Raw genomic sequence first — 15,434 nt, forward strand, 5'->3', positions numbered from 1 at the left:
TAAAAAATGGTGGTTCTTTTGGATGGTTGAATAAAAGAGGATTATGGCACTTAAATCAATGGCAAAATATGACAAATCATTTTGCTCTGCTAACCACTTTTCTGCAATGACACTTGAAATTAGAGCTTTCTTATTTCTTAAAATAGGGGGCCATCATTGACTGAGGGTGAGGTGTAGAAGTAGAGGATTTGAGATTTGCCAGGCACTTTGGGAGGCTGAGGTGGGTGGATCACCTGAGGTCAGGAGTTCGAGAACAGCCTGGCCAACATGGTGAAACCCCATCCCTACTAAAAATACAAAAATTAGCAGGGCATGGTGGCATGTGCCTGGAGTCCCAGCTACTCGGGAGGGTGAGGCAGGAGAATCCCTTTACTCAGGAAGCAGAGGTTGCAGTGAGCCAAGATCATGCCATTGGACTCCAGCCGGGGCGACAGAGCTCTGTCTCAAAAGAAAAACAAACAAACAAACAAAAAATGACAAGATTTGTACCTTGCCATATTGGAAAAACCGGATTCATTTCACATTGTTATAAAATCTGTAAATGTCACAATATACTTTCAAATATAACACGAAAAATGTAAAAACTAAATGATCTAAAATTCACTGCGGCAATGTCATAGTTTCACTGCAAGAAATAGCATAAACTCTCAGAAAGAGTTAGCAGAAGTTCTAAGCAGAAATTAATTCCCTGGCAATATCTGTGGTGGAAATGACGTCAGCTATTGTTTGTTGTGAATTACCACACATTCCATACCAACAATTGTCTGGCCACACATGAAACATTCTTCAAGAAGAATAAATACATTCTTCTTGATTGATTAAATGAAGCAGAGCCCAGTCTATGGGATATCATCCAAGTTCAGTATAGAGCCTGCAGGCAGCTTTGTGGCTCCAGCTGAGATTATCAGGAAGCCAGGTCACTAACATGTCCATCTAGTTGTTACTGACTTACTTGTTTCTCAACTTTTCTTTCGATGTTGTTTATAAGATGTAAGTCACTATTCTGACCAGTCCAAATCCTGTCTTATAAAATCCAACTAAAATCCAATTCCAAATTCCCTTCTTCCTTTTTCTCAACTCTCAAATGCAAGGACCACATTCCCACGAAACAGCATTCAACGTTGCATTCTTGCTGCCATGTTTATTTTTTGTCAGGTGGTTTTTTAAAATTATTATTTTCCCAAAGCTTACGTACATTTCTAGAAGGTAGGATGTTCTTTCATTGACTGTTTCAGTTCATTCCATGTAGCTCTTCCTAAGTTCTTATTGCATAATTGATTATTGCATTAAATATAATTCTGCTTTGTGAAAATTTTAATTTGAAGCTATTTACACACTATTCTGAAGCTATTCTTATTTCCTTGTGGAAAGGTGTTAAAGGATATCACTCCAATGTCTCTTATTATGCAAGCATAAAAAAGAAGATATTGATCTGAGATTGCTGGTTTTAGACTGACTTCTCCGTATTTACGAAGAACCACCTACATCTATGCTTTCCACCTTGAGGTGGTTTCAGAAAGCCCACTAGTGGGCATGTGCCAAGGCCACAGTATTTGTTGCACCTTTTACTAACATCTCAGAGAGCTAAAATCTGGGATATGAAGAAACGTAAATGCCTAGAAGAAATAATAAATTTTAGAGACTCTTGAAGTCTATTCCCCAATTTAGAGTAGGAGAAACATTTACATTGCGATGGATGCAGGGAAAAGAGAATAGTAACTCTTATTGTCAGTGTAGCTACAATAGCTCGTTCTTAGTTTCTCAAATAAAAGAGCTTCTTTAAAAATATTTCTATCAAAGACTGAGTTCTCTGTCAGTGATAAAGTGTGTGTGTGTGTGTGTGTGTGTGTGTGTGTGTAAGAAAGTATATGTGTTCATAGACACACATTCATAGCTAGGGACTGTATGATAAATTACATCCTAACTCTCACTAAATGAAAAACAAACTTATTTCCTTTGCAGAATTGTCAACATCACACTGCTGGTGACTTCTGTGAACGATGTGCTCTTGGATACTATGGAATTGTCAAGGGATTGCCAAATGACTGTCAGCAATGTGCCTGCCCTCTGATTTCTTCCAGTAACAAGTAAGATTGAGAAATATAACCACATGTCCCAATCAGAAACGCCATCTGTCTAGCACATGGGCTGTCTATGATTTGGCTATTTTTTCCATGTAGACAAAAATCTCAATTTAAGATAGAGATATTTTTAATAATATAAAAACATGACAAAAGTGAGTATATAATACTCTATGGTTCATTTTTCCTTTGAAACTCTGCTGCAAGTAAATAATACTTATTACTTAAAATGTAAGTACCAATATTAATGTAAGATATGTTTATAAAACAAATTTTTTATATATATATACACACACACACACACAAATATGCATGGTTTCATAAATATACCTGTCTAATGTTTACCTATACCTCTGCCCATAATATCAGCTATGAAGGATTGTTCGGGTGCATATTATATAATTTTTGTGGCTGTTTCCATTCATTTTATGTGTTTGATTCAAGATTTGGAAATAATTATCAAGAAAACAATTGAAAAATTGTACAATTAAAGCAGGTGACTTTTTGTTATGCTCCAAAAAAAAAAAGGAAACTCCCGGAATCACAACCTCCTTTTTCTTAAGATGCTCTGCGCTTGGTACCATGGAAACACAGCCCTAACCAGAAACAAAAGCTGGAATATCTTCTTTCAGTGCTGTCTGAAGATTCTGGACTGGTTTATATATTGATGAAAACTGTAGGTGTTTTCATTTACCTTTTTGCCCAGACTACCTGCACTTTCTGTTAAGTGATTTATAGACTTCAGTAAGGCAGGGCAGTTTTACTCTAAGAATTTGCTTTTGAAAATAATGTATGGCAGTTTGTTCAGAATTAGAATTCTGGACACTTTATCTTGAGTGTTAAAGAGCCACAGAGCAATTCAGACAACGTGATCTTTGCACCTGTGCCTACTCACTTTCTTCTTCATCTTCGGCTTTGTATGCATTCTGAAAACGTTTCCTGTAAATCATCTCCTTTTCCTCTGAAAGCTCCTCTTTTTTGTTGGCTGGAATCACAAGCCTTTTACAGGGTGTCAAATGTAAATTTTTAGGTAAGCTGGATATTGAAGAGGATAATATGCATGGTCTTATTGTTCATCCAGGAACCAAGTAGTAGGTGTATGAAAAATAGTATTATTTTTGTCTTTCTTTCCCTAATTTCTCCTTGATGCCCAGATTTAAACAAGATAATGCTATGTATTTAATTGTTTTAAAATGTAAGCCATTTGGATTAGAAAAATGTAATAACTAATTGATAATTCCCTGGTGATTACACTATAATAAAAGCTACAGGAGATATACAAGAGAAGCATGCCATTTTTTGGAGGAGCTCACTGTAAAACCTGTGTGTTAAGGGGTATCAACTTAAATGTAAAGAGAATTCAAAGGCACAAAACACCACACTTAATACTGGAAGCTTCAAGAACATATGAAAAGAAATAGTAGCATGTATAATGGATCTTAAATAATTAATTTAAAGATTTTCACTGGTGGGAATAGTAGGAAATTAAATGGGCAAATGCTTAGAAAATACAAGGGATGTGCAAAATCTAATAAGTAACAGAATTTGGAACATGGAGTTCAGACACAATTTCATAGTCGCAGATGAAAATGAATGGGAGAATAAAGTCCATATTGTAGAAAACCCTAAATACCAGTCAAAGAAATATTTAATTTTCTATGTAATAAAGAAACACTACAAATTTTTATTTTGGAAAAAAAGGTTAATACGATTATAGCCACATTTTAGGAAAACTATTATAATAGATTTGAGTATAATGAATTGAAACAGGCAAATGAGAAAAGCATAGAGACCAATTAAAAGGCTAGTATACTTGTGTGGGCAAAAGATAATTAGAACCAGAAGTAGGTAATAGTAACAAGAATGGAGACAAAGGAATGAATGTGAGAAAATTGTTTAATACAGCTCTACAAATTTGAAAACTAATTAGATGTGAGGGGTGAGGGTCCGGGCAGGAGTTGAAGGCTGAGGTTTTTAGGCAGGTTGCCCCCGAAAATGGTGGTGCCATTAACTGAAATAGAGAAACCAGGAGAGAGCTGTTAGAAAAGAAAGATAATTTATGTTTCAAATGGGTTCAGATTGATAGAACATATCTGTCTGAATGGAAATATGCAAATAGCTGCAGGAAATAGAAATCTGAAAATTGTAGGAGCAGATGAAGGAAAAGATATGTTAATAAGTGAATTAAAGTTGGATAAGATTTCCCAGGCTAATGTTATCCAAAGCTAGTATATAGAAAGAAGGAAAGACAGGACTTCATGTTGGGAAAGAAGAAAAAGGAGAGCCAAGGCAGGAGCAGTCAGAAGAGAGGGAACCCTGGCGGCACTGCCATTGACACCAAGGGAGAGAAGAGCAATGAACAGCATCAGTTGCTGCTTTCACAAGGGACACCCAGTGAATATGGTGGCAACTGACTATTGTAATTGAGCAAATAAATGGGCTTGCTGCCTGAAGCACATAGAAGCCAATAATGTTGGCATGGGCTTTGGGGAAAAGAAAATCTTTATTGCAAAATTGGTCAGCAAGGAGACAAGAGTCAGGTTCAAATCTGTCTCCCTAATTTGGGATATGAGGAAAGTTTCAAGGGATCAGAAGGCAAGGCAAAGGATTTAGAAATGCTGGCTTGGCAAAGTCTGATTGGAAGGCTTCAAATTTGATCACTTACAATAAGGTATATTCAGGCAGATTTTAGCCCTAGATCTTCTGGGCCAATGAACCCCTCATTTCTGAAGGAGTGCCAATGTTCAGGTTTTGATTTTATCCCTGTCTTGTTGGTTCAAGGGGAGGAATAGTTGGTTCCTGGTGTTGTTAGAGGTCACAGTTTTTCTATTTAACATGCCTAGGCTATACGACTTGCAGTTTTTGGCTCTGCTATACCTAAAAGGTAACCTGACATTTTGTTATCAACAGGGTAGGCCCAGTTTTGGTTGGTCCTGTGGTTACACTATGAGTCATTGATGAATTTTGACCATCAGTAATGAAAGCAGAATTATAATTTATAGTTTTAAGAAATTTCAAGAATAAAATGGTAGATACTACGCTGATTGGTTAGCAGGATCAATAACAGAGTGTGTTTTCATTTTTGTTTCATTGTTGTTTTATGTGATTTGTATAATTTGAGTAAATTTTTATGCAAAAGACACTGAATCAAAATGTCAAATTAAAATGGCAAGTTCAGTGACTTTCAAACTTTATTGATTGCAACCACTGTAAGAAACACTTTTTTATATCATAAACCGGAAACCCACAAAAACTTGTGTGTGTAGATATCTAAATAGATGTATTATACACCATGCTGTTTATTTAATTTTGTTATTTTACATTTTTAGAAAAAAATTTTAGCCAAAACCTACTAAATGGAGTTCATGAGTCACTAATATCACCATCTAAAGCTTGGGACATATTAGGTTAATTAACAAAGTGAAGACCTATAAATGGTGAGAAGAGAATAATTAAAATGTGAAGCAAAGAAACCAGCCAGGGCAAAGAAAAGAGGCACTTCTCCTCCAGACATAAAAACAGATTCTGAGGAATAGATGGAGGAGGCTGAGATATCTCAATTTACGACTTCAATCTGTGCAGTCAGTGAGAAATATGGAGGCATGATGAATGATTACTGACTCATTTCCACGGCATTAGTTCAAGTCCTCATTATCTCTTACCAAAACAAATATGGTAGAAATTTAACTCTCATAACAGAGTGGCAGTGCTCACACACCCTTAGAAGTTTCCAGTGCCTTCCCAAGGAAAGATCAGACTCTTTGAGCATTAGAAACCCTTTGTAATCTGACTACCTTTCCAGGCTCCATGCCCTCAACACCATTCTATATAATGCCAAGTTTGGCATTTCTTGCACTTATCTAGACATCGTTAGCAGTCTGCTCTAGCTATTCCCTGAGACAATCCCTGCAAAATCTAATTTATTTTAAAAGACATTTTTCAAACCCTACCTCTGCCACAAAACCTATCCATAGCACAGCATGTATTTTGTACATTTTATATACAACTAACACATTTTACTATATAGAATTATTTCAATCATTTTTTCAGAAGATGAACATTTACTAAGCATGTCCTTCATCCCAACACTATGAATAGATAAAAGATATGTTTCCTGTCCTATATGTGTACATATCTGTCTCTCACACGGAATTGTAAATTTCTTGACGGTAAACATAATATTTTATTTATTTCTTTATTCAAGAAAAAGTTAATGAGGGCCCAACCCAATGCTAGGCATGGCTCTTCATACTGGGAATATACAAGTGAACAAAACAGCCCATGTTTCCTAGCCTTCTAGAGCTTATATTTTTAATAAGAGAGTAAGATAAAGAAGTAGATATACAATGTAATGTCAGGTAATGACAGGTACTACCAGGAGAAATAAAGGAGCCTCAGTGAACTTAGAGTGACTAAGGTATGATTTTAGATAAGGTGATCAATGATCTTCACAAACAGATGAGACTTGTGCAGAAATGTGAATAATGTGAGTCATGTGAATACCTGCAGGAAGAACAGTCCCCTCAGAGAAAAACGTCACTGCAGTCTCCCAGAGACAGGCCCATGCTTGGCAGACAACAGGAGGCTAGGGTGGTTGGAACAGAGTGAATGAGAAGAGGGTGCTAGGAGATGAAGTCAGCAAAGCTCTAATGAATATCTAAATGTCCTGAAGGCTAAAAATCTTGCAGTGGCAAGAGGTGTCTTGGTACAGGATAATCCAGTGGTGGTATTGATGGAAGCACCAGCAGCATTTGCAGATAGGAGATAAGTGGAGTGTGACAGAGGAGACACGGTTGACACCATGGTTTTTGGCAGAGCAAATGGAAACATGGAGTGGCTGTTGACTGGGATGGGGAAAATTGGGAAAGGTCTGGTGTATTTTTGGAGGGGGAGAAACTTACTTTAAATCTGTGAAGGTAGGCACAATGTTTAGAGCCCTTAGGACTAAGTGAGATCATTTAGAGGAGAGAGGAGAAGGGAGCAGAAATCAGAAAACTGAATTGTGAAGCACGTTAAGAGATCAAGGACATGCCACAGATCCAACAAAGGAAACTGAAAAGGAACAACCAATGAACTGGAATAAAAACCAGAAGGAAATGGTTTCCAGAAGCCCATTTATCTCTGCAGTGTCCATTGGAGATGACACAGACTCTGTAAATGTTTAAAATTCTGTTGAGGGGAGTTTGGAATTAGCAGCCATAGGGAAATGTAAAAGATGGTCACCATGAGAAAAGCCCAAGGATTTCTGAGTAGCCCTGCAGACGAAATGAGAATTGAGAGCAGATTAGGAAGTTGTGAACAGAAATAATAAACTCAAGCTTCAAGTGAGATGGAATCCCTACTCCCTCCAGAAGACCTTTTATGAGATATAAGGAAACAGTGCAATCCACCATAATATCATAATTTGAAAAAAAAAATCAACTATTCAAGAATTACTACATTCCTATATAGTAAACACTTTATTAATTATTTATTTATTGACATTTCATTATTTTACTATAAAGAAATGTAATTTAATCATATTGGCTCTTTAGAGTTTCACTGGAAATGTCTAAAATCTGTATAAGAGTGTGTGTGTGTGTATGTGTGCACGTGTGCGTAAGTGCATATGCACAGATGCACTCAGTATCAGGCTTTAAATGAATGCGCTAAAAACTTGGCAGAGTGTGTCAGTTATAAGTTTATTTTTTGTGAAGACAAAAATAAATTTCTTGGATAATGAGTTTGTGAGTAGTAGATCAATTTGTTCACATATTTTGCAAAAGTTAGAGCCTGTTACTCATTCATGTACTATTGATATAATGCATTAGAAGACAGTTAACATTAGGTCCTAATGGCACCTGACCAAAAGGAGCTGTGGGCCTGGCCTGTACACCTTATTGCGTGTTCAGCATCAACTGATTTAGTGAAGCAGCGAAAAGAAAAATGGTGTGTGCAGCATTATTGTTCTGCCACAGATACATGTTTTATTTTCCAAGTTTCCAATGCATCACTCAGTTCTATCTAATGGGAATGCAGCTGAGAGAAGTTTGTAACAACCCAAAACTGCATGCTAATATAGTTTAGTTTTCAAGTCTTGTGGAGTCTTTTTTTTTTTTATAGAATAAGATCATCAGAAATCCTGAAGCAAGACAGACTGGCTGTGGTCTACCAGCATTGTAGTAAAAACATTCGGGAAGTTATATAAGACCTAATTATTAGAAAATACCATAAAATAGTCATTTTCATAGAAAAAGCTTTCCCTTTTTTCCTCACTACTAAATCACATTACTTTGTGTTCAAAGTAAAATGTAGTTTGAAATCTGGATGTAAATTAGAAAAGATATTCTTTTATTCCAAGTGAAACATTTATTCACACTTCATGTCTTGAAGCACTGGTGGCCATTTGGGCAGAGTTTTCAAGAAAAAAAAATTATATAGATTTTATGCCCTTTTTTTAACCTAAAAGATAATAAGTAATAGCTATTCTACTATCAGACAATGTGCATAAATTCTAGTCAGATTTTTCTTTTGATTAGTGAACAATAGGACAATTTTGCTGGACGTTTAGTATATTCATGGCTGTCACATCATTGTTAAATTCCAGAATATTAACATGCCTTGTGTGATGCATTTTTAATCCATCATTTAAACCAAACAATATGTATTTGTTTACTATTATTAATGGTTTTTCACTGTGATGTCCTACCATTAAATAAGAACTTCAGCTAATTGTAAGGATGGCATTTATCACCACTTAAAAGTAGGTCCCAAAACCCTTGATAATGGATAGGAATACTATTTTATAAAATAAATGGATTAAACTTTTTTTGCAATCCTTTTCTTTCTGATTCAGTTTCAGCCCCTCTTGTGTCACAGAAGGCCTTGATGACTACCGCTGCACTGCTTGTCCACGGGGATACGAAGGCCAGTACTGTGAAAGGTACCAACAGCCATGAAATGTACAGAGTAATGATATGTAGGGATTATATGGTAAAAGGTCACAATAGGAAAACATTCGTTATTTGAAGAACTTCAATATTTGCATAGTAGTTTAAATTATAATGCTTTCAAAACTACTTGTGTATCTTGGAATTTATCCAAAGAAAGTTGTTTATTTCCACCATGTTTAGACTTTCTCAAAGATTCCAAACTATTTCACAATTATCTAATTTATGCTTTAGTATATATATATAATTTTATATGTAAATATATAATTTTGTAAGAACAAATCAATTTTCAAAAGCTTAGCAGTAGTTACTACTAATAAAAAACTGGCTACACTTTTCTTATTTTAATGCACTGGAAAATATTGTCTGGAAGTCACTGCTTTCACATCATTGTTCTGAACACTGTGGCACTACACCAGCAAGTGTATACATAACTCAAAATATAAATAATATCAAGAATTTTTAATTAGTACCCAGATAATAAAGTATTTGTTATTCAATTTTTCTTTTCAATAGGCAAACAATATGAGTTAAATGTTTTCTCTTCCCATATTGCTTATGAAATCTCATAATGCATGTATACAGCTGTTAAATTGAATTCTGAATGTAATCCAAATGGTAAATTAAGGAATACAGTTTACTGTCTAAACAAACTCACTGTCTAGAAAGGTTGTAATTAATATCTTCCAGATACATATTTTCTGTAAGATCAGTATCCTGGATATTCAAATTTGTCACCACCATTTTTAGTACATTTTAGGTATTATCTCTGATATAACAGAGTGTTACTAATGTTAACTACTAACATTATACACACACGATAATTCTAGCATAATTGCTAGCAGTATAAAAGTTTTATAAAGATCCATAGACTTTGCTCAGTTCCAACAGTTTAGCTATATTCCATTTTCCTCATCTATAATCTCAGGAATCATCGATAGGCCACCTACTTTACACTAATATTGTGACAATAAGTGTGTAAAGGACACTGTTGGTGCCCTGCCTAGGCACCTACACTGAAGCCTTCTCTCCAACAGAAGAGGAAGAAAGGCCTGAGTGCTTACCCCACCTTCCTGCAGTGGCCCGTGGCTAACCAGCATGAGAGTACAAAAGTCCAGCTCTTTGGCCCCTAAGTGGAACAAGTTTTGAGATCTTATTTTATGCTCCAGAGCATTCCATGGAATCAGGCTAAGACTGGGACATCACCTGAAATCACACCCTTCGAGTTTTTCTTTTCCATGTCCTGCTTCACCCATTCCTTTGCTAGATTCTCCGAAGAACACTTAAATAAGTTTCTTTGCAAATATAAACTAATACTAATTATCAGCACCCACTTAAGAGTCTTGTTTTATATAGCAAGCAACAGCTGTATTAATCATGGCAATAAGTAACTAAATAATTAGGCTTAACTTTTATAAATCCCAATGCAATTTTTATACATTTGTAAAATATATTTCTAAATAAATCCATATGTGGTAACTCTAAACACAATATCCAATATTTGCATATATATAAAACAGTGGATTCACAATTTCCATGCCAACAGAAATTAGCAGCAATTAAATAACTCACAGCAACACCAAATCTAAAAATATTTCCGTTTGTTCTGAAGATATGTACATCATTTGGATATAGATATAGGTGATACAAGTACATACTTGTTAATATCCACCAGGGAGCTTTGGTATTTATGGTTACACTAATACTTATTTCTTGCAGCAGGATAGTCACCAGTAGGATAGTGACTAAAAGCATTGCTGGGCACCAAAAGGATTATATACACTAATTCATGAAAAAAAATTTATAGTATAGCTACATTTATACACTGTAATTACATTTTCTACAAAAGCATGTGTATAGAAAAGGCTAGAAGGGTACACTAAAATAACAATTATAGTGTTAAAGCAGAATGATTCCAGAAAATTTATTTTTAATATCCAGGAGTATTTAATCGATAAAAGCTGTCGGTTTGTATAGCATATAGATGAGCAGGGCCATCCAGTGTCAAATGTGAGTGACTTAAATTGTTTTTCCTGTCCTCAAATGTTGTTATAGCTTTGCATTCATCATCTCTAACACATAAATGATCAGGTTATATGTCTCTGAAAAATTGCTTTATTCAGCTATATTAAACCAAAGTTCTTGGTTAAATTTTTATTGTAACCTTCCAAATAAATTTGTTCCAGTGCTGAGAGCTTCTTAAATCATTTAAATCATCTTTTGACCTGCCCAGACTGATCAGGTTAGGTCTAACACTGCTTAAATTTCTTGAGTATCCCTGTAATGTAGAAACCTCTCCCCATACTTTATTTTCAATACTCTTGTAATAAACTCTTTGAACATTTAATCAATCTGAATCTGCTTGGAATACAATTATTTTACCCGTAAAAGTTAAGAAGTCTTTCAAGTGGACTTACTTAAATGCTCTTTTCAGTATTTGTAATCTTTTATTGAAAAGAAAATAATCAAAAACATAAATGTATAAAAGCCTCATGTCACAAATCGTCTTCTTCATGTTTTGCCTTTTCTAACCAGCACAGGATGAATTAACTTTCACAGTCAGCCATGCAGATTTCACAGTCTCAGGCAGCTAAAGATGGTCTATGATTATCTTGCCAGTATTTATAGCTGTTGGCTCCAGTCCCCTACTGTCTCTCAACTTCCTCACACACTTGCCTGTTCAACAAAAATTCTAACTGTTGGTTATATTTACACTGACCATATATATAACTTGTTGTCCAATCTGAGACACTATATTAAAAACAGGAAGTGTTGTTAGCAATTAAGCCAAAACAACAGGTAGTATGAAATTGTCCTGGGTGAACTGCAATGTATGGCCCTGCTAGCATTGTGCAAAGTTACCAAACTTCCAGTGTCATAACCCCGAGTGAAATACACTTAGGTGAATGGATGCATAGGTAGGTGGAAGAGTCAATTAATGGACTGCATTTAGGGTTCATCCAGTTGGATTCTCTTTCTAATTTTCCCAATCAGTGTTATATATTTTGTTTGCATATCATTAACCCAATTCCACAGATACACATGAAAAATCCATCTTGAGGAAGATGTGGTAAAAAGAAAAGATGAATAAAATTAAACAGAAAATCTGAGTAGCCTATTGCCACTTAACTTGCCTCTTTTGCCTCATTAGTAAAATTAATGCATTGTAGTATTTAGTTAATTTGAGCTCTGAAATTCATGAGTATAGGAAAGCCCAGAAGTCAATATAGAATTGTATTCATCTCTATAGAAGAGGACTTAACAAAAAAGTTTATGATCTAGAGCAGTGACAGACAAACTATGGTCCACAGGCCAAATTTGGCCTATTTCTGATTCTGTATGGCACTCAGTTAAGAACTGTTGTTACGGGTCAGCATTTACAATCAATTTGATGATAGCAGGCACTAAATTATAACCCAAATGAAGGATAATTTCAAACCTCAGGAAGAATCCAATTCTTCTCATTAGTAGCCTGATATTACAAAGTAATTTGACTTATTGTTATTATTATTATTACGTTTTCAATTCCATCAACAACAGCAGCAGAATACTTTAAAATTTTATTTCTTTTTCACAGCATAATCTTGATTTTCCCTATGTCCTGCAAAGTCTACTATTTACTATCTGGCCCTTTACAGGAAAAGTTAACTGACTTATGGACTCTTGCTATCAGTTTTGTTTCATCAAAACAAAAGACCACGCACACAACAATGTGGAGATATGACTTGCTATTAACCTCTTTTGCTTTGTCACTGTTTCAATTCAGGTGTGCCCCTGGCTATACTGGCAGTCCAAGCAGCCCTGGAGGCTCCTGCCAAGAATGTGAGTGTGATCCCTATGGCTCACTGCCTGTGCCCTGTGACCCTGTCACAGGAATCTGCACGTGCCGACCCGGAGCCACGGGAAGGAAGTGTGACGGCTGCAAGCGCTGGCATGCACGCGAGGGCTGGGAGTGTGTTTGTACGTATACTAACTTCGCTGTTAGTTTTGGAGGCCTCGATTCCATTTCTGTCTCATTTCCAATGAGAAAGACTGACTCCCTCCACCTGCCTTTTTTTTTTTTTTTTTTTTTTTTTTTTTGCAATAGCTGGTTCTACTCTTCATTCTTTCTGACACTATCTATCCACCTTCTGCTGTTCACCTGCTGATTTCGTGTCCATCCTGCTGAGCCAAGAACAGCTGAGAAAATCCTCAGTGTGCTTTACTCAGTTCATTGAAAGACCTACAGTGAAGCTCCTGGAGGCACTTTATTTGATTTGTCCATCTCATGGTTTCCAGTTTCGCCTCAAGTTGGCATTGCCTTTGTGACAGATTAAAGATCTGAGTATATTAAAAATTTTAGAATCCTCCTGCATTTGTAATCGACTGGACAGATACTTTAAGCCTTGAATGACAACTGACGTTTCTTTTCCCAGCTTTTATGAAAATCCTTGGGGATACTGCTTCATAATTTTCTCTTGAACTACAAAACCCGTAAGCAGTAACAATGAAGTCAAGTATTTTTACTCATGTACAATAAGTGGAGAGTAGTTTTGCTCTCTTGCTGTCTCTTTTTTTTCTTACTGATTCTGGATTTGGTAGTGCCATATTGAAAGTACATTGAAATCAGTAGCTAAATATAATTCTTAGATCTTGCATACATTCAAATCCAAAATAGGTTATTTATAAATTTAAGGAAGGAATGCTGTTCTATAGTAGTCTTTTCTTAAGGAATTTATTTTAGCACCTTTTCTTTCAACATTTACCTACTTTAATGATGTTTGTGCATGTCAACATTTCTTGTTTTAGCATGTTGTTTGTGTCTAAATTGTAATAGTATCTTAAATAGAAGAATTTTTGTTTATGTTCTAGTTTTATAACAGTTAACCTCAGAAGCTAAGGCTGTATTAAAAAATACACCAAAAAGTTAAGACTGGGTGTTGTTTGGGAAAATCGATTTTAAAATCATTTTTTCTTTGTATTTTAATCATCTTTAATGAAAATGTATTACACTGAAAATAAATGTGAAGGTAGGTGAGGGGGAGAGATTAAATGTACTGTCAAATACATTTATATTGTCATATTTAGTTGTTAGTATATCCACACTCATTCTTCCCAAGTATAATGATATATTTTAATGATAATTAAAGAAGTAGATGACCAAAGTATTTTATAATATTGCTTTCAAGTTAAATAAATTATTAACATGCACATAATTAACTAGATAATATATAGATATTCTTAATGTAAACATGAAACAGTCCTTGAATTATTAATCATCACTTTTATTAATTATCCAGAAGCAAACTTAAAATAAAAAGATCACATTAATGTTAAGCACAAAAATTAAACAATAGCACATTAAAATCTGGGGAAGATAATATAATGGGATTATTTTAGGAACATTTCTTTTAAAGAGAACTGGCATTCTGCCCATCAAAACAATGGCTTTAAGTTTTCATTGTTATTGTTGATGATCAATACTTTTTGAACATTTTGAATACATTTATCATTAGAAATCTTAACTCATCTTCTCCCTGTCGCATATGCAGGTTTCTAATTTCCACTTGTCCCATGTGATATTAACAAAAGGGCCAAACCTCCAGCTACAAATCTAAACCAGTTTTATTTTATTTTATTTTATTTTTTGAGACGGAGTCTTGCTTTGTCGCCCAGGCTGGAGTGCGGTAGTGCGATCTTGGCTCACTGCAAGCTCCACCTCCCGGGTTCCCGCCATTCTCCTGCCTCAGCCTCCTGAGTAGCTGGGACTACAGGCGCCCGCCACCACTCCCGGCTAATTTTTTTGTATTTTTTAGTAGAGACGGGGTTTCACCATGTTAGCCAGGATGGTCCCTATCTCCTGACCTCGTGATCCGCTCGCATCGGCCTCCCAAAGTGCTGGGATTACAGGCGTGAGCCACCGCGCCCGGCCTAAACCAGTTTTATAATGCCTATTTGCTTTATTCTTGCCCCACGAGGAAATGTATTTGCAGGGGTTACACACGATATTTAATTCAGTTGCTAGACTGGAAGTGTTTATATTCTTTTGGAGGGTTAAATAATAGCAATTTTTCTTCCAGAAAAAAAATATTAAATTATAGGATTGTTTTTGATATCTAGACCCTTTTTCTAAAGCACAATTATCTTATAATTATGCTGTATAGATTTTCCATATATTGCTCTTAAGCATTAGTGATTTCCACTTACTTCTAGGAATGTTTTCTCTTCACCTTTCATGAAGCTAACTCGAAGAATTGTTACACAGAATATCTTTAGACTTTTCATGTTTTCTTTTCTTCTAAAATTTCTCCAGTTATGGAAAAATGTGCCATTGGCCTTTCCCAGGATTCAGTTTCTACTTCTACTCCTAGTTTTGAAATGAGATAAAAGAAGACACAAGTGAGGATGTAATTCTGACTTATTCTCAATTCTCCTTTTAATATAT

General features: G+C 35.4%; 1 protein-coding gene across 2 annotated transcripts in view; it reads left to right on the forward strand.

Annotated features, from left to right (window-relative positions):
• LAMA2 (laminin subunit alpha 2) overlaps positions 1 to 15,434 on the forward strand; it is a 621,494-nt gene that overhangs the window by 449,960 nt on the left and 156,100 nt on the right. For both annotated transcript variants that reach the window (XM_073022454.1, XM_073022455.1), the window contains exons 30-32: positions 1,963 to 2,087; positions 8,917 to 9,003; positions 12,777 to 12,970. In XM_073022454.1, coding sequence (XP_072878555.1) covers positions 1,963 to 2,087; positions 8,917 to 9,003; positions 12,777 to 12,970 — 406 coding nt within the window. The remainder of the gene's footprint in view (positions 1 to 1,962; positions 2,088 to 8,916; positions 9,004 to 12,776; positions 12,971 to 15,434) is intronic.

The sequence above is a fragment of the Chlorocebus sabaeus genome, chromosome 13, assembly GCF_047675955.1.
Source record: "Chlorocebus sabaeus isolate Y175 chromosome 13, mChlSab1.0.hap1, whole genome shotgun sequence".
NCBI lineage: Eukaryota > Metazoa > Chordata > Mammalia > Primates > Cercopithecidae > Chlorocebus > Chlorocebus sabaeus.